Raw genomic sequence first — 24,379 nt, 5'->3', positions numbered from 1 at the left:
GTTCCCATGTAAAGATGTGAGTCAAGTTCTCTGTAGAAGACACTGGAGGATGAGAGAATTGCATGCATGGCTAAATGAGTGGTGAAAAATTTATTCCAGGGTCTCCTGCTTTGGGGTACAAATTTCATTACGTGACAAAATGCAGTGCTTTGATTCATTTTCTTTTAATGGTCAGAATTTGTCGGAATATACAATATACCACCATGTAAACCAGCCCTGCTAACTCTACCACAAATAGTAAAGGAAGTCTTCACAGGCACTATATATTTGGAACAGCATTTTCAGATGACATGGGGCATGTGTGTGTTTGTTTGCATGATCCAGCATTGCCACCCGGGACACACTTCCAACAGTTTGCAGTGTCGTGGACACGACTCAGAAACGTTGACTGGAAAATCATCCACAAAGGTTGAGGACTAACAACCTCCATGTTATACAGATGGTTATCTCCTTTCTCAAAGAACATGCTGTCATTACAAATACCATATGCATCTTGTTCTCACCCAGCAGAACTTTTTTTACAGTTTTTCAGATTTGAAGATTTCTGCAAGGAACCATATTAATTTGTTTTCACGTCAGGTGAAAGGAGGCACCAGCTGAGACTGAGGACGCAACTTGTCATCAAAAAATAAGAATCTGATGGCAATCATTCTTGAAAAAAAATACTTAGAAAGCTAATCATTCACAATACTGCACCTTTTTTGCAAGTACAAGGACAATATTTGTTGCTGCTTCCCATATTTGTTGGTTTACATTGCTATCATTTTGCTTGTAAACCTGGGTTATTCTACTGAACAGAAATGATGACTCGAATTTGGGTAATGCTTACGACCATACAAATAATCTATCAGTAGCAGTAGTGTCAGCTGGAGAATTAATGCTACAAGTGGATAACATCACGCTGTTTGAAACCAATAGCTCTTCACACAGTAGAAGACTGAGGGTCCTATTCAGCAAATATTCAGGGTCCTATGGCTGTGGCCACAGAGGTTCCAGAAGCTCTTGCTGAGTCTAATCCTGATTCAGGAACCAAAATGATATGCTGTGTATGTATTTCTCTGCACAGCCTGGATGCGCTGGACACCCTCCCCCACTTGATTCCTGGGAAGGAAAAACATATGTCTCTGTTTAGTTTTCAGTGACATGAGAAGCAATCCACAGCAATGAAATCTAAAGAAGTTAGCCAGGCATGTATGAAAAGAACAGGATGCCTGTGAAAAGGGAACAGCTGTCAAAACCTAATTGTGGGCTCTGGCTGCAATGAAATTTATCAAAGAGGGAAGACAGGTTGGATATAAGGATGTAGACAACTTCTGCTAAGAGACACTTGTGCTCTGGGTGACAGTAACCCTCGCACCACACCTCGTGTGCTGTGTCAGGACATTCCTGCCAACACCTGGCTGCAGCAGAGAGCTCTCAAGTGCCCAGGTCAGCATTTCAAGCGTGGCACTTCAGCCAGCACCTACCCTGTCACTGGGGGCACAAGCACCTGGGCAGAGCTGCCCCACTGCTGGCAGCAGCTGTGGTGAGAAGGCATGGAGCCTTCCTCCTGCCCCACAGCCCGTGGGCACTCCCTGCTCAGCCTGTGCTGCTGTGGCACCAGGAAACACAATTCCTTATGGACACAGGACAAGACTGTGGGATTCTTCCCAGCTTGCAGCATCTTCCTAATGCCTGGCAATCTTTTCTGGGACTGCCTATGGCCGGTGCTCAGAACCAAGCAGGGAAACCTTCAGTGGCACTGTGGTAGCACAGCTGCACTCTGGCGCAGGAAGTAAGCTCAGAGGGGCTGTGAACTGCCTGCCTCCAACTATTAGTGCCCACAGCATCACTCCTGGCTTCACATGGGCACTGTGCTCTTTCCTGTCTTTCAACACTGAGGATAGCTCTGGAGCTGTTCATAAACAAGGTACTTCCCTTTGACTGGGAGCACTGCCTGACTCAGCCAGTGAGAGCAACAATGGGAGCAAGTCATGGTAACTTTAGGAAGCAATTTAGTTCGATCTTTGATGAATTTCTGTGTCTCATGAATCAGGATTAGTGTTGCCTGTATTGGGGAGAGGATTAGACAGAGGGATTAAAAGGACATCTTTACCCCACTGGACTCTGTGGAATAGCCCCTGAGGATATGGCTAAGAAAGAGTTCAACAGGAATGCCAAATTTCTGCTGAATAGGTTAAAAGGGTGAGGAAGCCTCTTCGGCAGCCATCCAAGCGCAGAAGACCTGCATAACATTCCTGCTGAATAGGGCCCTAAAGACAAAAAACAAAACAAAACAAAACAAAAAAAAAGCCATAGGAACCTTGAAAAGCTTTTCTGATTGTGTCGCTTCTTATGAGCGCCTCAGATCTCCAAAGACACTTAAACATATTTTTGTCACTGCAGTTAGGCATCCTTTGAGATGTGCTAGTGCCATGGATGACATATCGTTACAAGAAAAGAAGTCAAATTAGGTTGTTGTATATAAAAAAAAGGTCTTGATTGTTCTGTAAACAAGGTCCATTTCTTTATATCAATTAACAGTGGAAGTTACCCAAGATCTTATTTCAAAAGCAAAACCAAAACCTCAATCAAGTGTATAATGTTTGGTGTTTTCATGACTGTATATTACAGACAACAATTACCTTCTGTCTCCCGAAAATTGAAAGGAGCAGACTTAACCTGTGTGTCACATTTCAACTTTAAAGCGTTTCCAAACCCTTTTCTAGGATTTACCTCATGCGCGCGGATCTAGGGCTTGCTCATAAAATTTTATCCAACTTCTAAAGCCGTGTGGGAGCACATTTCTGATCACTGCAAGGGGGAAGCAATAAATCAGAGCCTTACCTCCACAAGAGGATGCCAGTGAGCGATGGGCTTCCGAGGGTACGAGAGCATTTCGTTCCAGTGGTCGCGACCTAGACTCTCTGCATCGTTGCCTACTTGACAAACTCCAATGACCTCATTGTGACCTACACTGTGAAAATGGTCCATAATATTTTTTTCTTAAAATTTTACCTTTGGAACCACACCAGTTGCATATTTCATCAGAAATGTTAACCGTGGGGTTTTAGGATTAATTCTTGCCTGGAGAACACAAAGCACTAGGAAATATGTAGGCTTGCCCTTTGCACTTCCCACTGCTCAGAACAATTTGATATTTCCCCCCTTGTAGCACACAAAAGGTTCTTTGCCTGTGTTCTGTAATTAGCTGCAAAGGCAAACAGGCTCTAAGACACAACTTTATAAATGGAGCGTGTGTATGTAAAGGCTTAGCATAAATGTACAAACTGAACATCAGTGCTTAAATGCCCAGTTACCTCAGTTCTGCTAAACACATCTGCAGCTTACTGATGTCAGTTATGGAAGCAAATCTATACTTTAAAATTTAGTAAGGAAGTTCTGCCTGGCAAAACAAAAAATTTGGAGACTTCTACCAAGCTCAACCTGACATAAATTCCCCGCTTACAGGGAAAAAAAAAAATTAGTAACTTTCTTTCTGGGTGCAAATCCAGCGTGCAAGACTCTATCAGCCAATATTTGACAGCTACAGGCATCTCACCGGTCATAATCCATAACAGCTATCGACAAGTTAATTTGGTCAATGTTTTCTGGAGGGACGTCAAAGACTATGGCTTCATTGTAAACGGGATTTAGAGTGTTCCTCTTGGTGGAAGTTTTCCTTTTCTTTAGCCGCCTTCCTTCACACATTAAAGAAACCTTCACGTAGGGATCTGTGTGGGTCATAAGAACAATGTTGATTTTTTGACAAATGCAAATGGGAAGTGAAGGGAGACTTCTTGTGTGCCCATACCTGCTTGCAGGATTAATCTCCTGGACCTGACTGGAATTGGAGCTTCTCTGTCACCATGGAATGCATGGGAGGCAGTGCAGCTTTGAAAGCTTTACCTGGTTGACTGCTCATAATGAACTTTATAGGTTCAAGAAGCTTCTTGTTGTGTACCAACTGCTCAAAGAGTATTAAAATATCCACTGAAGCATGTTAGACATGACTATTTTTTACACAGCCTGTGTATCAGCCTATTTATAGCAGCCTAATTACTTGTTAGATTTGTAGGACAGACAGAAGATGACAATGTTTTTCACAATGGGATTTACTGATGTATGGTTAAATACAATTCAGAGTGCAACAATTAGTGGCTTATATTTCTCAAGAGAATTATAATTATTTTTAAATTCCTGAATGTATCAGAAAAGAAAGCTATTTCTTTGTAGGTCCTTTCTGAGCTCTACAACACCCTGCTAGTATTTAAAAGTAATCTATTAAATCTTATTTATGTTTATACTTTTTATTGTGGGCTTTTGAAAGGGTTGCTGAAAGGATTCTGGGACGGCCACCACTTTCTCCATATGCCAGCAACAGCAGAACTGGCTCAGTGGCTTTTGGGGACTGTCAGAGAGGGCCAGTCTGCCTCTGTGTCACAGCTGTAACAGTCTGCTGTACAAACAAATTCCCAGTGCTGGGAATGCATTTTGGCCAGCTTGTTTTACTCTCAATTAGAGTGGCATTGGAAATAATCTTGCACTCTTTCTGAGAGAGCAAATTGTTTTAAACTGTTGCTTGGATCTAAGCGAACTAATATGTGTTATTTATTTCTCATCAACTCCTGTACTCAAGGAGAGCTCACAGTAAAACCACACCCCTCTCAATGACCATTCTGGGATCTGAGAGTGTTGAATTCTGTGTCTTGGGAGGGAAATGGGACAGAAACCCACACTGAGCATTAAATTCATTCCTACCTGATGCTCCTGTGATATCCATTGCCTTTAGATTTCTTGCCTTTATTATTGTAATAGTTAGTCTACCAGCTGTTGGAAGGTAGCAGAGCGAAAACATAAGGTCACCAAGATCCACGTTATCCTGTTCCAAGAAAAGAAAGATGATGTGAAGAAATATTAACAATTTTTCTACTCCTAGCAGGATTTAAAGACAAAAATATACCTTTGGGGATCTGCAGTAAAAGCTGAATTCTCATTCTGAAACATATCTGAAAAAACCAGCCATCCATGTGCATACAAAATTCAAGTCACTCTGTTGCTAGACCACCAAAGTTCTCCAGGGTAAATGAGGTTATAGTTTCTAGCACTCAGTCCTTGGAGATGACACACATTCAAATTATGAGTTGCCCTGTGAGGGACTGGAAAACCTATGTTCTGTTTTATGTATTTTAGTGATTTGCCTCTTTCACTGACAAGCAGCCACAAATGTCTGTGCCTTTCTCTCTGCTCTGCAGGAGGAAACCCACAGAGACAGTCACAGAAAAAAACTCCACGGTTTGGGCAGGACAAAGCTTCTTCCAACTCTTAAGTTTGCATGAACTCTGGTGTGACAGGTCTGAAGTGTCTATGGCAATGGGACAGTCTCCACCAGAAGAAGAGTAAGGGTTATTATTAATTGTTGATCATAATAATTACAATAATAACAACAGCAACAACGTCCTGTGCCTCACACAGACAAGCTCCCTTAAGTAGATTTATCCATCTGTTTCACTGATAGAATAAATTGCAACCCTTTCCTGTGTTGATGGCATCAGGGTTCCAGAAAAAATACTAGAAAATTTGCAAACCCTGTTTGCAGTTACAAATCATCACTATTTTTTAAGAGGGAAATCTAGCTCTTTCTTTAAGAAAATATCAAAGGAAGGATTGCATTAAATGATTTCTTTGATTTCATTTGCATTTTTTTGACTGAGCAGTGAATCCACACTTTCACAGACCTGCTTCCTGTAACTTAATATTTCATTCTTGACTGGAAAAAAAAATTACCTGATCCTTGAAATTAGCAATTCCAAGCCACGTTCCAGGTTTTCTAGGGAATGGAAATGCAGCTGATGTGGGGTATGTTTATTTTGCTTACTTAGCTTTGTGCAATAGCTTCTCATCTTTCCCAAGCTGGTTCCTTCTCTGTCAGTCACCAAAAGATGAAGGGTGGTGGGTGACATAGAAGGAAATAAAATTACCTGGAAGGAGCCCCTAGCACAGGTTTGTGTCTGAGGCAGCTGCTGCCCAGAGCCTGTGCAGTCACTGTGTCACTCCAGGGGACACGAGCAGGACAGAAAGAGTTGCTGTAGAACTGTAGAAAAAAGTAGAAAAAGCTGTAGAAAAACGTTGTGTCAGAAGGGAATTCTGCTCAGTCCACCCCCTTGCTCAAGAGAGGCACCTTTGCTTTAGCTTGCAGCTTGTTCAAAGAAAAAACCCAACAGGTACAGTCACTCAAAATGAGTCCTTTCCTTGTGCTGTTATTTAAGAGATGCAGTCAAAGAAGGAAAAGGCTGATATTATGGGCCATTTGTCAGGAATAACCAGCTTTTAACCTTATCACCTTTTCCATTCTGAAGATCAGTGTTTCAGGGTGGCTGAAAAGTTAATAAAGGCTGGGACAATATCGAGGTAGCTGCTGTGACTCAGGCTGTTTAGTGCCTCTTGATAGCTCCCACTTGGAAGCAAACCTGCTGCAACAAATTGTGCCACAGACTCACTTGGTGGGAGGATCAAAGCTGCTTGGGATGCTGTGAGAAGTCCTACAGGTTAAAGAGGTGGCAGCACATCCAGCAGAAATTTCTCTTGGCTAACACCTGCCCTTATCATTACAGGAAAATAACTGACCTCTGAGGTTTTCCCAGTGATCAGCTGGAGCTTGATACCTATAACCAGGAAAACAGGAAGCAAAGTTTTCCTTGTCCTTCCCAGTGTGAGAGCAACTTCCAACATGTAAATGTACTTCCCCAGCTCTGAGGGGCTGAGATTCGTAGCTGTGAAATTCTTGTGCTGCACCTCTGAGGGGACCAGAATTTCATAAGCCATTTAAAGATATTATCGACTGAAGCCATCTTTTGGGAATTTGTCACTCTTGCCAATACTGATAGGCTGTTTTTCCTGAACTGGTCACTGCCCTTTAGAAGACAGTGTTGTTGAATCAGTCAGGTTTTCCCTGACCACAAAGGAGCCCATCAGGCATCTGTTGTTTTAACTGTGTATCTTGGCATACTTCAATATTGTCAGCTGTGGCATATTTGTATGCATAAATATGGACTGATTGGGGATTTTACATAACTTCTCTGTAATTTATTTTGTAGCACTTTGCAGTTCATCTTTATCGGATAGGGGTAGGTTTGATTTCAAATGTTTCAGAATGTACTGACACAGTATTTTGGATTTTATGTAATCATGGAGGTACTTCAGTAAACAACAACTGACGTATGCACCACTGAAATATATATCTATTTCATATCTGTATTGCAGAATATCCTTCTTACATATTTTGTACTATATTATGTTAGACACTCAGTACATTATTACTTGATGCAGATATGTTTTGTGTGTCTGAATACAAAATTCAGAGCCATATTCCATACTGAATATTCCACATTCAACTCCAGTGCTCCACGTGGTGTCTAGGAATTCATTCTGTGAGTACTGTAAATTTACTGCCACTGCCAAATACAGAAGTTTCCACTCCAGACTTGATCATCCTGAATGAAAATTTAAAAAAATTTTATCCAGTTTTTATCAAGAAGTTTGTATGTAAATGAATTATTATACAACTGTTTTAGGAATTGAATACAGATGCCAAGAAAAATCAGAGAATCACAGAATGTCCTGATTTGGAAGGGACCCTCAAGGATCACAGAGTCCCACTCCCATCCCTGCACAGAACAACCTGAAGAGTCAAACCCTGCAAATATAACTGCACAAATGAACTGCTTAGGAAAAGAATGGATCACATGTGTTGAATGCAGTATTAGGAATTAGGCCATAACATACTTACCCACAAGCTTTGCCTTACAACTGAAAAATAATTGTCACCTGCACAGTGATGTTTTTTTTTTTTTTAGCAAATGCTGTGATATATATAATATAATATAATATAATATAATATAATATAATATAATATAATATAATATAATATAATATAATATAATATAATATAATATAATATAATATAATATAATATAATATAATATAATATAATATAATATAATATAATATAATATAATATAATATAATATAATATAATATAATATAATATATATAATATATATGTGTGATATATATAATATATAATAGTACTTTATTAATACTTCTTGAAAAACTGCACTGGATAGTATATGGGAAAAAACCAGAGTTATACTGGAAACAGAGCCTGTGGTTTATTTAGTGTTTTCCAGTTGCACAATTGTAGGTGTTGCAGCAATAGGCCACAGATGATTGTGAGATGGTCTATTCACAAGCCAATGCCTGAGAATGTGACTGAAGGGCAGCTTGCAGGCAGCAGCAAGGAAGAAACACCTTTTGCCATGTAAATCCTTCTCTCAGTCTCAAAAAGAGGCCCTATCTGCTCACACTTTCATTTTAAATTGTAGGGAATGAGTTAGAAAGGTTTAATGAGGGAATGCTCTTCAGAGAGCCCCACAAACTCTGACTGCCCCCCGTGGTGGTGAAACAGCAGCCAAAGGCCTAAAAACAGAATCCTGACTCCAGCCGACATGGGAAAGCTGACAGCTCTTCCTTAGCACTATCTCTGGCTGATTGAGGTATTATTTGTTCTTTGGCTTCTTTATTTACTATCTGTCTTTCTAATGCATCTTGCAATCGCTCTACAAACTGCAAATATGGCTCTGTAGCACGCTGGTTCATGGCTGTGTAGCTTTGAGCTGCTGTGGGCCTGTCGGCCATTTTTAATTTTGCCTGCAATCCCAGGTCTTTGGGCTGCTGCTTCACGGGCACAGCCCCCCAGAATCTGCAGAGTGTGTCCATCTCTCTGGGGGGATGCAGGCACCATGCTCTGTCACAGGCGTGACCCTCACACCCAGCAAACACAGGCCTTTCCTGCAAATGCAGCTTTCTAACAGCCAAAGCCAACGTGTCAGAGCACAGAGAGGATTAGTGCACATCCTCACAAGTTTAGAATCACTGAGCTACACAGCTTAAGCCACGGATTGTCACTAAAGGTGTGCTGTATTAGCAAGAAATCACTTTGAGGAACAGAATTAACAAGGATAGAGGGCAGGATCTCCTGCAAGGATTAGTTCCTGTTTGAATTGAGGGCTTAGGCATTACTGTGTACGCTCCACAAAACGTGGCACTACAGGCATTACCAGAGGCATTTTGGAATTCCTGCTTAGGAGAAGATTTCATGAATAGTGTAGGTTATCAAGTCATGCACGTTGTACTTTCCAAATTTGTGCCTAACCTCATTCAGTGTGGTTGAAATAGCATACTGGGCATGTTACAGTGCAACTGTGACAGCCCTAATATAACCAGACCTAGAGGCTGGTCACTTTTATTAGTAACTCAAAAGAAAATAATCAGAAGATAATTAAATTGAAATGCTAATTTACTTATATGTACATGCTCTATATTCTTTTTCTTTTGGTCCCATTCAGTAGCAAGCATAACTAAATAAATATCCTCAAACAAACATACCACTTTCCCATTGCCCTCAAAACCTGCCCAGGTTCAGAGGTAGAAACACAGCCTTTATTTTTAATCTGCAAATCTGCCTGTTTCTGTATTCTAAAAAAAGTGAAACAAGATTGGGATCAGCTTTGCTTTTGCAGTGCCCCAGGCTTGGGCCCCAGGATGCCTTGATGTTGTGAGCTGTGCCTTACAGGGTAATCCCACCTGGATTTGTCTCTGAGCCCTTGCCGTGTTCCTGCAGCTCTTTATTCAATGGAGCAAGAGAATGAACCTTCTTCCTTGAAAATGTCCCAGTCTTATCCGGGAGAGTTCAAACCAGGGGTGTAAATCACAAGGTTTGCCTGAAAACTGCAAATGGGATGAATCCCACAATCCATGAAACCTCAAGGTAAGTAAGAGTGCTGTTAGGAGCATGGAGACATGCCCCCCCTCTCATATTATGCTTCCTTCTTGCTCTGTTCCTGGTGGAAACGCTTGATACATTATAAAAGTCATCTTTTTTTACCAATTTTTGGTGGTTTCTACTGAAAGGGTTATGGTTCCTGCTTTTCCCAGAAAACATTTCAGGTTTCCCCCTCTGTAAAACCAACCCTTTGAAAATGCTGAATTCTAATAGTAACATTAGTAGGCTTTTAATCTATAATCACACATGATTTACAGTTTTTAAAATTATTCAATTTTGCTGGAGATTAGCCTGCAGGATAAATCCCTCCCCAGTACTGTGTCAGCAGCTCCATGCTGTTGCTCAGTGAGTGTAACTCAGCATATTAAACAGGGAAATGTGTAACCTCAAAGAGGATGGTGACTGAAATGGCCTCACCTTTGATGCCTTTGAGGCTGCATTAAGCAGCTCAGGCTGGATCAAACCTTCCCAGTGAAACCTCCAAGTCACCTGGTTGTTAGGGATATTCTGAAAAATGGGAATGACATTTGGGATCAGAGCTCTCCTCTGCCTCCTCATAAATGCATTAGAGTGCAGAAAATGGCTATGTAAAGCAGGCAGCAGGGGATGGAAGAAAACAAGACAATTTATATAATTTTGCCTCTGCCTCCGATCTGGAAGGAGATTTGCTGTCCTCGAGTTAGGCATTCATAAGGTTTGTGCTCATTTCTTTGGCAACTTGAGTTTAGTATTTCTGGAGCAGAGAAACTGTGATGGGCCTGCACCACGCAGTGCCTGTGCCACTCTAATTAAAGCATATGTCTCAATTATACCAGGTTCCTCCCTTCTCCAGCTATAAAAAGACAGACACCACTTTTTCACTTTTCTGCTATGTTGCAAAACTAATTATGGGCTGTGAGGTGCCCACATGTATTTTTATGCATCTCACCAAGCTAACATTAACTGGAGCACTTAGCAGGCACTGATGCCCTTGCTTATTTCCTATGGAGTCAGTAACTCTGCAGAGGTTTTTGAGGCAGAAGTGGTTTTAGAGATTTGCTAAATTCCTGCTGCTGTGTCAGAGCTGCACAGCTCAGGCCGTGGCAGCTCTGCATGCTGCCTCCTGCAGCAGCTGGACGTGTCTCTGCAAAGGACACAGGGAACCAGGAACAGGGCAGAGGTGCCATGGAATGAGAAGGCACCATTTGAATTGCACAGAAAGGACAGATTGCCACTATTTTATTTAAGTCTCTCTTTCTTCTCCCCTCCAAGCTGAGGAGCATTAGTTGCATTTTAAACAACAACAACAAAAAATATTCCTAGTTCCTTCCAAATCTTTCCTGGAATTAAGGGAATGATACTGGTCCAATGCAAGATAAGTTTCACTGTACATCATTCTAATATTTGCTAATGAGGGGATTTGAATTTTGCAAGGATTTATTTCAGAGGAGGCTCACTCAGCTAAGGCAAGGATGAGTTAAGTACACTAGGTATATGTGTTAAGCCCAAATGACTTACACATGCTTTAAGTAGTGTTATCTGCTTTTTGGGGTATACATTTATTAAATTACTTCCCTGTGTTGAGAATCCTGGAATAAGATTTGAGTGATAAGATACTAATTCTGCTAAGGAACACGGCCAGGACACAAATATTATACAAATCCCATAGACTATAATCTGTTTGGGAATGGCAGTAAAGCTAAAGTATCTAATATGAAGCATTTGTGAAGTTAGCTCTCCTTTTTTTTTATAATTTCATCAGAGTCATTTTGAGTTATATCTATGAGAAATATATACTGATAAAAACTCTTTTGAAATGTTGGATTTTAATAGAATTTGCATGTGACTAGAAGAGTGCCAGTTGCTTCTCATTACACATTTTGAGATGAATAGAAAAGATATGACTGGAAAATTCTATTTTCATGACATCTTAAATCAAAGAAATGAACCCTAGTAGAGGAGATATTTATTAATGCCTGAATCAATCCATATCTACAGAGATGTGATTAAGTAAAGTAAGTGGAAAATGGGAATGGCCTATCTTTTAGAATTATTCTTTCAATACATCAATGTCAGGCTATATTTCATGTTTTAAGTTAATTTTCAAGGGGTACCATTTTCTCACTGTAATTTCATTTTTGAAAAATTTTATTTCATTGTCTCTATTTATTTTCTTTATGCTTTTCTTAAAAAATGAAAGCAAATAGACAAAAAAGCCTTTTGAGCTTGGTATGTCTGATTTCACTTACTGGGAAAGAACATGAACAAACAATTCAGGAGCTTGTTTTAACTGCAGTGAAGGAATTCGAGAAAGCTGAAGATTTTGATGTAATTCACTCTGGATTTTGCACTCATAGTTCCCTGAGCATTTTGGCAACTTCTCTATAAAGACAGTATCAAAAACAAAGTCAACACCATATCCTCTGTCTTCAGAGTGTGAAGAACTTTAATATGGATTTTTAGAGTTTGTGTTTTGGGTTTTTCGGGTTGTTTCCTCTCCTGATTCCATTATCCTTGTGTCACGGCTCCTTTTCTTTAATCCAGGCCACATAAGAAGGATTCTCCAGCCACAACTTTGTGCTGTGCCAGTCATCCAAGATGCCTCAGAAATGAGGGGAGTGGGAGCCAAAGTCGGAGCCCTTCCCTTCATGAAAACTCCAGAACAAATCCAGTCAGTGCCAACATACTGATAACTTTCTCCTGCCACCATGTCCTCAGCAGAATCAAGGACAGAGGCCTTTTCTGGTAGGTAATCAATGTACTTATCTCTCTAAAGACCCAACAACTCCACTGTCATCATTTACACCCTATAAATAAGGTGGCAGTGATTAACTGAAACTTTCCAATTGGTGAGCTGCATATCATCCTTGGGATGCATTTACAGGATATATTTGTTCTGAGAATCATTTAAGACTTTATTGGTAAAATATTCTGTATTAAGATCCTTTTATAAAAGCCTCCATTCCATGGGATAAACTTTATCCCATAGCTCTTCTTAAACATATAAATACATATATGTTCTTAAACATATATAGAAACCTAGATATAAACATATATATAAACAAACATATAGATGTTGTTAAATCCTATAGATTTTACTGGCTTTGAATCCTTTATGCAGATTTTCAGCTCAGAACAACTACAGTGGTTTGCTGAATCTGGGCCTAACAGTGAATCTAATGAATTATCCTGTAGCCATTGAGATAGAAATAATGTCTTAATTTGTTCCAAACTAAATTGATGAATGGCAGAGATAGTCTGAAATGAGCTAATGAGAATTAGCAGAGACATGACTGCAAAAGCTGTAGTACTTATCCAGTTTGTGTGTGTCAGAAATTGATTTCATGGGAAAAGCAGAAATGAGGCCTTCTGAAAGTGAAACTTCTGTAGAAAGTTAATAGAAGTAATTTGTAACTCCCTCATCAGTTATTTAAGGAAAAAAGTATAGAATTGGTTCTGAAGGCTTGCTAGATGGCATTGTTGGCCAGAGAGAAAAGTTAATTGAAGTTTAAGTTTCTCCTTGTAAATTAAACTATTCCTCTGGAAGTTATGTCAGTTTCTGGAAATGTTACTGCCTTTTAAAAATTATTCTATGACTTGTCACTTTGTAGAAAATGAAAAGTTCAGTACAGATTCAATGATACAAAAATTTCTGCCCTGGCCCTTGTTTTCCAGGCTGCCTTGGATAATTTTGGTTGTGCTGGGAGGCAGGGTGTGTTTATGGGTGGGTGGGTGGGTGTAGGGCAGGGAAGGCTTGAAAAGTAGAGGAAATAACTGTGCCTTCATGATGGAATGCATAAAAATGATAAAAATGTCATAACCTGTGAGACATGAGTTCGCAAGCAAGGTGCTGTGGAGAAATTGGCTTCTCCTTTTCTCCCACCTCGTCGGCGCTCACACCTTTGGGATGACACTTCCAGAGCCTCCCGAGGGTGGGCTTGGTTTCCCACTCCTGAAGCTCTAAGGCGGAGCACTCTGGCACAGAGCTGAGTCAGACCTGTCCCTCTGCAGGGAAGGCAGTGGCTGCTTCAGAAATGTTGACAAGCTTGGAAATAGCAATGAAATGCAAATTGCCCTAGACAGGAATACGTGTTTGGAGGGCATGTGCTTTCTCAAAAGGAAGTGAGGAGGGAGCTTCCACTGGGAAAAATAAGAGCATTGATGTCAGGTGAAGGAGGTAGAAATGGAAGGACAGGTAGGTCAGGCGAGACAGGGAATGTTTCACAGAGGGCAGTGCCACAAACCAGTGGAACACTGCAATCCGGAAAATTGGGACACTGACTGGATTTGTTCTGAAGCATTCATTGCCTCAATTAAGGACAAAAGTTTTTATGAATGTCCATCAGCATCTGTCATGTGAAACCCAGTAATTTTTCCACAGGCTGTTACTGATTTGTATTAGACCTCTATTTTTTGTGAAAGAGTGAAATTTTTTGTGAAATGACTAAAGCGAAGCAGAGGTTAATGGCATTGTAGTATGCACTACCTTAAACCAGTTTAACCTGGGGGGCCAACCTTGCAGATTAAAAAAGAAAACTTGTAGCGAACATCACAGAGATGGAAAGAGATGAGAAAAAAAAACCCCCATAGTTTCAAGGCTAAAGGCTGGTTTGTTGTGTGAAGGAGAGGCTAAATTATGTGTTAAGTGTTCAGTGTCTCTAGGCAAACATGAGCTTGAAGAAAATGAAGCAGCAAATCCATTCTAATGCATAAAATTATTTCTACCATGAATTATTTGCCAGTTACCCTTTGCTTCCATTCTGACATAAGTTGAAAGATATGTTCAATTATCTCCATATACCACTAATAATGAAACTTTCAAATACATCCAAGAAAAATTGCAAGGGAGGAAGCTGGTTTTAAAAGGAAGTTAACTAATCAAAATGTTTTAATCCAAAATGTCTTGCCTGTTAAGTTTTTTTCCCCCTAGTGTGTTAAAATGAAAATGTCAATTTAAACTAGATCTGTATGCAAATGAATGGATTGGCCTTTCACTCCACCTTGAGTTACAGTGGCTGCACATGAACGTACAGCTCCACTAAAATGTGAATTTCATTCTGAGCGCAGGCATTTTGTGTTGTGCAAGGCAGCTGTCTGTTACATCATGTATTCTGAGCACATCACTCTGAGGAGAGAAACTAAGTACCTGGGTAATGCTGCAAAAAGATGGAGAATGTCACAGTATCAGGGGAAAAAAAAGTTCTTTTCAGTGTGCAGAAGCAGCTGTAATGTGTTGTGGATGTACACATGGTCATTACACTCACATTAGGTGTTCTGCACTGACTTGGCTCCTCAGGCTTAGCAAACTGAGGTCACAAAATGGGTAATAAGGAAAGGCCATTTTCACAAATCTAAATCTACTATTAGTCTAAGTTTTCTCTACAATTTTCCAGAAACCGATACAAAAAAAGCGAGTAGTCCAAATAGCATTGTGCTTGAAAAACAGAAAGTCAATGTCAAACTCTATGCTGCAGTAGCCTGCCATTCTAGACATTTTCTCTGAGATATGTATAATTTTTTCATTTAATCAGATGTCTCTTGATAGATTTTTTTCTGTCTGCAGTGGAATTCCAGTCCAGGTGTGATTTCAGGGGGATAGATGTGGTGGCCAGGGTAAAGAATGCAGAAGCTGGAGAAGCACATGTGCCTTGCTCCCTGCAAACAGGCAGCAAAGCAGCCCTTATATCCTGGCCCCTTGGATACACCGTGCTCCCTTCACAGACCACAAAAATGACTTTATCATTTTAGTAACATTAATCCAAACCCTGTCTGATCATTTAAAAATTCTGCTGAGTGGGACAGGCTGCCCAGGGAAGTGGTGGGGTCACCCACCCCTGGAAGGATTTTAGAAGACATGGGGATGTGGCACTCAGAGACAGGTTTAGTGGTGGCCTTGGCACTGCTGGGTTAATGGTTGGACTGCTTCATCTGCAGGGTCTTTTGCAACCTAAACAACTCTGTGATATCAGGATACCAAATCCACATCCAATGAAACCCCTGGTGCACCTTTTCTCTGTCTCTCTCTGATCCCTTTTGACTTCTCATCCCACTAAAAAGGTAATACAAGTGTTATTATCTAAGTTGGACTTGACAAAAGCAATATTTTCTGTGAGTAGCTCCTTTTAAGTTCAGTGCCAATTTAGCAGGTGGGGAAAGCAGCATCAGCTTATGGATTTATTTCTCCTACTTTTTATGTCCTATGATTTACAAAGGGGTTTTCTTAATTGCTATTAAAAGTTTGTTTTTTTTTTTTTTTTTTGTACTTTTCCTAGGCATCCTTGTGATTCTACAGCCAATAATTAAGTGTCTTTCTGCTGAAATTTCCCCATGTGTTTTGTTTCTCTGGAGACAATTTTGTCATGTGGTGCCATGCATGCCCTCAGGTCAGGCAACAGTGAGGATACTTCACATGAAGAAGTATTTTTTGCTGCCAAAAAACAACTTCGATTTTTATTGTTCCCTGATGCTGAAATTCTGTTACCTTTGACTTGGTTGCTATTAAGTGGTGCCACTAAATACTAAAAAAAAAAAAATACATTTTCTGATCTGTCACCTGTGTAACAGTAACCCAGATAACAGTAGCAGTTGTATAACAGTGCCAGACTCCAATGCACCATCCACAGAAAGCCTCCTCCACCTGAGAAAAGGTGAAAAGGGATGGTTATGACTCAAAACCAACTCTGAGAGCATTCCACTGGAACAAATGCACAACTAAATTTCACAACATGCACTGCACTAGTGACACTCCTACATAAAATTGCCCACTTTTAAAGGCAGAAAAAACGATTTCCATAGAAGTTTCATTTACTTCTTTATATAGGAAATATGGAAAAGAAAATATCTGCAAATTTCAAATTGAAGCAGCCAGGGTAAAGAGAATACTTCACTGCTAGCAGTATTCTACTGATGGATGGGGTGCAGAGGTGTGCAGTTGTAGTGCTTTGAGTGTCCTTGCACAGCCATTGCATCTTAACTCCAACTTAAATGGAAGGATAGAATCATGGACTTTAATCCTGTAAAACTCAGTTTTTAAATACGTCAATATGGATGAAACTCCTACATCTTCAATGCTGCAAAATTATCTCATTTTATAACTTAGAATCTCTCTGGTTTCCAAATACAAAAGGAATTAAAGCAGTAGTGGGAGGAAGAAAGAGGATGACAAGAAAATTAATGATGACCAGACAGCATCATTCCAGAAGTGTGGACAAGAGGAAAGTTTTCATCCTTTGCTTCTCAAACCATGCTAAAAAGAAAATTACACATTTGAATCAGAAGAGATGTTGGGGTTTTGGTGATGGTTTTTTGAGGCATGGGGAGGAAACATGGGAGGGAATGCTCTTCTGTTTCCTCGTAGAGGTGCTACAGATGATTTCATACCAGTCTGCAAAACCTGCTGGCTGCATGTCATGCTGAGATGCTGTGGGTATCTGACCCTGCCAGGGCAAACCTCCCTGCCTCACCTCCCAAACCAATGCCATGGAACCCATGGGGATCCACTTCTGTCAGGCAGTACCAGGAACATCTCACTGCTTCTTGGTCTCTTCACTGCCCAGAAGTTCATGCAAATCCAGCTGCCTGCTTTCCCTCAGAGACAGCTCTGGACCATTGTCATTAGGACACACATTGAGATACATGGATCTGGTCATGGAGAATTTAGGCTGTTGCTGTGTATCATCCCCCTGCCTTACAAATAAACAGAATATTTTAATCACGAAGCTGCGAAGCAGTTTACCAACCCAGCACTACATCTACTTAGCAGTGTACTGAAAAAAACAAAGATCTTTAAAGCGAAACGAAAGACTGTGAGGAAGCTGAAGAGAGAAGTCAGGAATCCATTTTAGAAAAGGCAGCCTCTGAAATCGAGTGCATCATCCATCCAGGTGTCTGCAGCGTGAGCAGGGGAAGATGTGACTGTGCAGGGTGTGATAGCAGCTCTTTTTCTGTAGCACTTCTTCTCTATCAGATGTGCCCCTGCCTCCCCATTATATTTAGATGTGCACTGGAGGCAATTTTAAGGCCACTTCAGTGAGCACGTTTCTTCTCCCAAAGAATGCACAGAGGGTAGTGTAAGATGTGTGATAAAGAGAGCACTAAATATAGAAGTGCTTTAGTGCTTTAAGTCCATAAAGATGAGTCAACAGAACCCTCTCCTCCTAGCAGATTTTTCTTCTAACTTGTTTTACCTTACACATGCTACATGTGAAACGCACCTAGAGAGGAAAATGAGTGTTTTCTGCAGCTTGTTCTGCTATTCCTCATGGAATTATGAGATGAGTGTGGTGAGCTGCCCAGACTTAGAGCTGGTTATGACTATATTCAGAATAAATGGTATTATTCGGTACATTCTCACTTATGGGTAGGAAAAAAAAAGTAGCACTGTTAGGCAGCTTGTGACTTAAAATCTCATGGTCACTTAAATGCCTTCTCAAGTTTTCAGCTTATTTGAATCAGTTTGATTGGTTTTGTAATTTAAATAGTTTGATGGTTTTAGATGAGAGCTGTAAACTGGCTTGCCCTAAATAATGAGTACACTTTAGAACTTTGTTGGTCTGATTTTGGGTACTTAATCTGATACCTTAAAAGGGCCTAACTTCAATCTTTTTGGAAGTATGATTTTGAAAGAATTTAGTGTACTTATCTCTGACCTTCCTGACTCAAAACTGTCAGAAAAGAAGGATGTGTGTGCTGATTTAGCACTGAAAGGTTTCCCAAAATAAGTAACTTTTGAGAAGAACATGATGATGGGGATGAAATGAGCATCTAATGCTAGAGATACATTTGTTTTTGAAAATATCTGTATTGTAATGAAAAAAGCATTACTGTTACAGATGGGATAAGAAGCTTTTTATATGTCCCTTTAGGATAAAAGCTTGGTGTCAAATGGAATGTTTTATGGCTTTCCCAAGAATGCTGGTGCTCTATACCTTAAGTAAAGTGAAAGATTTGGAAAAGGAGTTGGAAAATGAGAAACAATGCTGAGCTACCAAAAGAGATGGGTCAGAGTGCTCACAGCAGAAACCTGGGGGAAAATAATCTGTCTTCATTCCATCAGGATGGCTGCAGCCAGCCAGAAATGTAGAAGCAGATGTTGAACTGAGGTAATTTCTGATGCAGAGAAGCCTATCTGCTTTCTTCAAAACCAAAGTTGATAGCTCACATTTTAATCATCAGATTTTGGGGGAGGAGGACTACCTTCAAATCTTTGTTGAGTAGGTCATTGTCAGATGTTTCTTTTGTAGAGAGGAACAGAAGGCTGGTAATTTGCTTATTCTTCAGTTCTATTGCATTTCCTGATGCACAGCTCAGGCTACCTGTTTACATGATTTCATTTGTCTTTTTGTGCTGTTTACCAGATACTATGGCCAGACTACAGCAAGAGGATGTACATGAAATCTGAGCTTCAGAGGGAATTCTTTCCCTGACTTTACAGTAGAGTCAGGATTTAATCCTGAGCACCACTCACTTCCACCTGCATAAAGTGTGGTGGTCCCAACAGAGTGAAGTTTACAGTTAAATTAGCATTTACTGTAAGATTATGTGCTCAGTGAAATGCAGATATTGAAAGGTTTTCATTATTTTAAAGTGATTCCTTTCTTCCTGATGATCATAAATATCTCTCTAGGGTGCTTGAAACCAAAGTCTGCTGTTTTTATCTATCATTTTTGTATGCACTTTTGTTTCACTTTACTGCATACATATTTATTTTATTGTTGGGGTTATTCAGAAGAGTTTTCATAACGCAGATCAGATGGTTGATTAAATCACAGCTGGCTTTTAAAAATACTTATAAAACCCCAGCATGCTTTTAAAGAGAAAACACATATAGAGTTCAATGAATTCTGAAAACAGATGTACAAAATACAGTATGGAGAATTGTTCTTTTGTTCTTTGGAGTTAACCTTCAAAGTGTTTCTCCTATTCACTGCTCCTTTCCAAAAAATTTTACTGCAGGAAACAGGAGGAGATGTTAGGTAGGGAGGGCAATGACTTTAGACACACATCCTGAGGATGGCAATAATTGGTTGCCTGGCAAGAAAGGGGATGTTTTCCTGATGTGATAAACTGCTATTTTTTCAGATGTCAGGTTTGCCCCAAATACCTGAGTGGGGGATTTTTCCCCAAATAGCTCATATAATCCACTGTGAAAACCACCAGCTGTCAGTTGTTTTCTGCTTCCCTGCCCATCACAAGCAAGATCCCACCACTAGGCAGGAATCCTCTTCCAGATGGTGTATGCAGCTTTAATTTGAAGTTTGCCTGGTGAAGGGAGTAGTGAATGATTGAGCACTCACTAAGGCAAGAGGTAGCTTGTGACTCCTGTTTTCTTGAGTAAATAGAGCAAGGGGTTTAATCAAGCAATGAAGGGCCAGGAGAATGTAGCTACACAAATCTCAAATGTCATGATAGCACAGACATTGCTAATGCATTCCCATCATTTGAGCCTGTCACTTCTCCACAGGACGTGGTGTGAAATGCTCACTCTAAATCTCTGTTAGGGAGCCACAGGAAGGCTCAGACAGTGCAAAAGCCTCTCTGCCTCATTTACCCCTGAGAATACTTCCAGTAACTTCAGCAAGACTAGCTACAGGAGTCATAATATCCATGATTTTAGAACTGGAGTGTGCATTGAGCATGCACTGCCTTTGTGAGAGCCAGGGCAGAATGCAGAGATTTGTCTGTCGGTCATTTAATCTTCCCCAGGCAAGCACAAAGCGACGTTGCCATGGCCTGTTGGATTTTCTGCAGGGAACGCCACGCTTTTCACGTTGTTCCTGATACACATGTGTTGAGAATGTTTAGAGAAATGAGCACACATGACAGGAAATGAAATGAAACAGTGAATAAAAATGAGGTTCTCTGCTGCAAAGGCGTCACAAAGCTGGGGCTGATAAATCTCCATGAAAAAGCTTTCAGTCAGGCCCTCAGTTCTCCCATTGTTTCTTTAGCTCAGCTCCCAGAAAAATAGCTCACTTAGCATGAAAGAGTGATCTCTTCTGCCCCTCTTCCCCTGGGTGGTTTGGCTGCCTGTTTTTCCCAGAGTGAAAGAACAGAGGAGCAGAGCTGTGGATCTTTCTGCAAGGACCCGAGCAAGGTTCTCCACAGAGAGAGCCCCCGTGCTCTGAGGGGCTGTGGCTGAGCACAGCAAAGCTGCCACACACCTCGACCTCCACGGCCACCCAGGGACAAACAGGGCCTCCACAACACCTGAATTCCACTTCTCATAGCATGGCAGAATAGTCAGAGTTGGAAGGAACCCACAAGCATCACCCAGCCCAACCCCTCAGGGAACAGCCCTTGCAGGGGTTGAATCCACAACCTCGGCATTGTCAGCACCCTGCTCTCACCAGTGCAGCCACTCTTGCACTACATCTTAGGAAAAATGGTTTGTGTGTCCTTGGAAGTTCCTACTGTCATTCATGGCAGTTCAAAGCTTCCTGGATGAGGAGAAAAGCTAGAGAATCTATAGAAACATATACAGACACATACTGTGGGAAGAGTATGTCCTTCTCCTCAGGTCAGCTCCCACTTCAGCTGCAGCTTCTAATGTTTTCCCCCTACAAGGGCAGTGGAGAGGCCTGAAGACAGTCCTTGTGTGGTTATTTAGCAAATGGTGCAGCCTTATCTTAATTTTGGCAAGATCTGTAATTTAATCTCTTGCCTCTTAGCACCAGTTACGATCCAGCAGTTCCTCCCTTCTGTGCAGCTCACATTTTGTCCTCTGCTACAGATCCTGGAATCCTGAGAGGCGACATCAAAAAAAGGGGGCCAGACAAATCTTTTGGTGAGAGAAGAGCCTGTGTGCAGTGGCCCTTTCTCTCCCACCTGGGCCACAGGTGCACCAGAGGAGATGCAGCCAGGGCTGTGCCCTGGCACATCCACATTTCAGGCTGTGCTAGCATGCCAGCTTGCTGCATGTGGAGGTGCTTCCCCAACAGCTCTGCTGTCCCCTGCCCCAACTCCCAGGATATCCTGCTGGGATTCAGGGCACCCTTACAGTGAACCCCTAAGGAAACTGGAACAGAAAAAGCCCACTTCCTCTTAAATAAAACCCCCTGCCAAAATAACATGAGGACTGGGTAAACAGACTGCACAGAGAGAGGGAGCTGTAAAACTCTGAAATACCCTGTTTGGTGGAGAAAGATGCCTGATGGCTGTGATATCTAGTGGGGATTAAAGGCTAAAAATGGCTTGAGGCTTTTCACATAAGCACAGTATGTTCAGAGGGAAGAATACTTTCAAGTTTGGCTCCAAATATTGAAACTTAATTTAAAGAGTAGGATTTTGCAGAAATTTTGATAAATCCATAAGCTATTAAAATGCTTTTTGTGACCTCTGCTAGGAAAAAAAGACGGAGTAAGCATTCCCAAAACTGTTCAATAATTAAATGCGTGTTTGAAGCGATTTTTTTCCCCTGCCTGGCTAAATACATGTTTAAATTGAAAGTTATATAACTCTGTAGAAAAAAAAGGCTATGGCACAGTCTAATCCTGAATTATGTGCAGAATGGTTACAACCAAGATCCCTTTAATACAGCTATTTTAGTCCCAGCACTGTGCAAATGCTCTTTGCTTGTCTTCAAGAATTGCTGCCTGTGAATTGTAAAATACTGGGGGCAAGATTTTTTGGGGATTTGCAGCTCCCACTGACAATTTTGGATGGTATAAATGAAGGGCAGGCTTGGCTGACCGGGATCACAGCCTGACTTTTTGGTTTATGTGCACTCAGCGTTGCTGTGAGCTTTTTCTCTCCCAGAGCCTTCCTTGAGAGAGATTTCTGGGGGAATAAAAAGGATTGGCAGAGGAGGGTGAGAAGAAAGGAGAAGGGGGGACATGTGGAACAGGGACACTCAGAGACACTTCCACTTGCAAGGAAGCAGGAATCTAGGATGGTGTCTGACCTTTTTCAGCATGCAGCTAATGTGTGGAGGACATTATGCTTCATACAGCACTGCTGTTCTGGGGCTGTTGCACCAGGGAAACATGGAGGATACAGGGACCACTGAGAACTCGAGAAGATGCAGCACTGATGGGCAGGCAAAGTATCAGTTTAGAAAGCAGTATTCTCATCTGATAAGGAATTTTGAGTTATTTCCATTTTGAAGCAGAATACCCATCACTTCAGTCAAAACCATTTGCTTTCAAAATATTTTAAAATCTAGTCATAGAAGGGTATTCCAAATGAGAAATCAACAGATCTTATTTTGAAATTTCAGCTTTCTCAAAATACTAACTTTGAAACACCTTTTTTTCTATTAATTATTTTTAAACTGGAATTATGCCATTTCTACTACATAGGTTTTGGGTTTATTGTTTAGACTGCTTTAGTTTCTTTTGTTTGCTTGATTTTTTGTATGTAGGTTTGTGGGGTTTTTTTTGTAGAGAAATATCCATCCTGAAAAAGCTCCCTTGGAAATTGTGATGGCCACGTTCTTGGGCTCTGTAAACTTCACATGGTGCATACACATGGACACAACTCTCTGAATTATTATTCCTTTAAACTGCTCCCAAACCCTCAGTAAATGGTAGCTGAAGCCTCAGTGATATTACAGGATCCATCCTGTTTCTGGCCATGCCTGTGGGATTACAAGGCTGTTGGGAAATCCCTTGCATGAGACTCCACTCCTTTTAGAGCCACGCTCGCAGCGCTTGTACCGCTGACTTGGGACCAACAGAAAATAAACTCCACATCAAACCACTGCTCTCCAAGGCACTTGGCTTTTTTTTTCTGGTCCCTGACCCTTCCAAGTTTTGTTGTTCATTACTGTCACCATTACCCAGTTGCCCCAGCAGAATTAGGCACATGCTGCCTTTAACTTTATGAAAAGCTGTGCATGTTTTTATCTCCACCCTGTGTGGTTGTGTATAACTGTCTGTCCTCTGTTTAGCCATGCTGAGCGCTGGCCCCCAGTCATTTAAATGCAGGGCATTCCTGACAAATCTTCTCCTACAAAGTAATTATTGCAACCATTAAATGTACAAAGAAAAAGCCCCCAAAAGACAAAAGGAAAAGCCCAGTTTTGAGAATTAATGCATATAAATAGTAGTTTAAAAGGTATTTAAAAAGAAAAACACTGTCTGCAGCTGCTCTCTACTGTACACTGAGTACTATACCTGTTGTGCTGATGCTGAAGCCTAATTAATTTCTATTTCCTCCTTACTGTGGTGACCCTTAGGAATTGGAAGGATTAAAGATCTATGACTTTCCAGCATCTTTTGGCTATGAAATGATTCATTACACATGCACTTTCATTTTTTTATTCTGTACAGCTGATTAAGAATAGAGAGAAAAAATCATGCAAAAACAGGGTGACCTTGTGACTCAGGAGAAGATGAATATCCACTAATCTGCCTCTCAAAGGCAATTATGCTTTCTGGTTTTGGGGTTCTTCTTTTGAGTACTTCTGGTTTTGATTGTGGTTTTTTGTTTTTGGTTTTTCTTTTCCATTTAAAAAAAAATTCATTAAACAAGGTGAATCTTATCCCACGTGTTTACTGCCTTAAAATAGCCATGAAATAGTTGTTGTTGCTGCTAAGCTTTTGCCATGTTTTTAAACAGGGAGGATTCATGGGTTTG

General features: G+C 40.8%; 1 protein-coding gene across 3 annotated transcripts in view; it reads right to left on the bottom strand.

Moving 5' to 3' along the window:
* Nucleotides 1–149: 149 nt before the first annotated feature.
* Nucleotides 150–24,379, bottom strand: part of SYT9 (synaptotagmin 9) — a 63,758-nt gene continuing 39,528 nt past the window's right edge. Inside the window, exons 4-8 of one of the 3 annotated variants that reach the window (XM_030949371.1) lie at nucleotides 4,741–4,861; nucleotides 3,542–3,713; nucleotides 2,827–2,956; nucleotides 2,096–2,252; nucleotides 150–1,101 (exon numbers count right to left, since the gene is read on the bottom strand). In XM_030949371.1, coding sequence (XP_030805231.1) covers nucleotides 2,145–2,252; nucleotides 2,827–2,956; nucleotides 3,542–3,713; nucleotides 4,741–4,861 — 531 coding nt within the window. In that variant the 3' untranslated portion in view covers nucleotides 150–1,101; nucleotides 2,096–2,144. Of the gene's footprint in view, nucleotides 1,102–2,095; nucleotides 2,253–2,826; nucleotides 2,957–3,541; nucleotides 3,714–4,740; nucleotides 4,862–24,379 lie in introns of those variants that run through there. The other 2 variants (XM_030949372.1, XR_004060767.1) reach the window with 2 other exon arrangements.

This window comes from Camarhynchus parvulus, chromosome 5 (assembly GCF_901933205.1).
Source record: "Camarhynchus parvulus chromosome 5, STF_HiC, whole genome shotgun sequence".
In the NCBI taxonomy this organism is placed as follows: Eukaryota; Metazoa; Chordata; class Aves; order Passeriformes; family Thraupidae; genus Camarhynchus; species Camarhynchus parvulus.
This window is presented reverse-complemented; position numbering and strand designations above follow the sequence as displayed.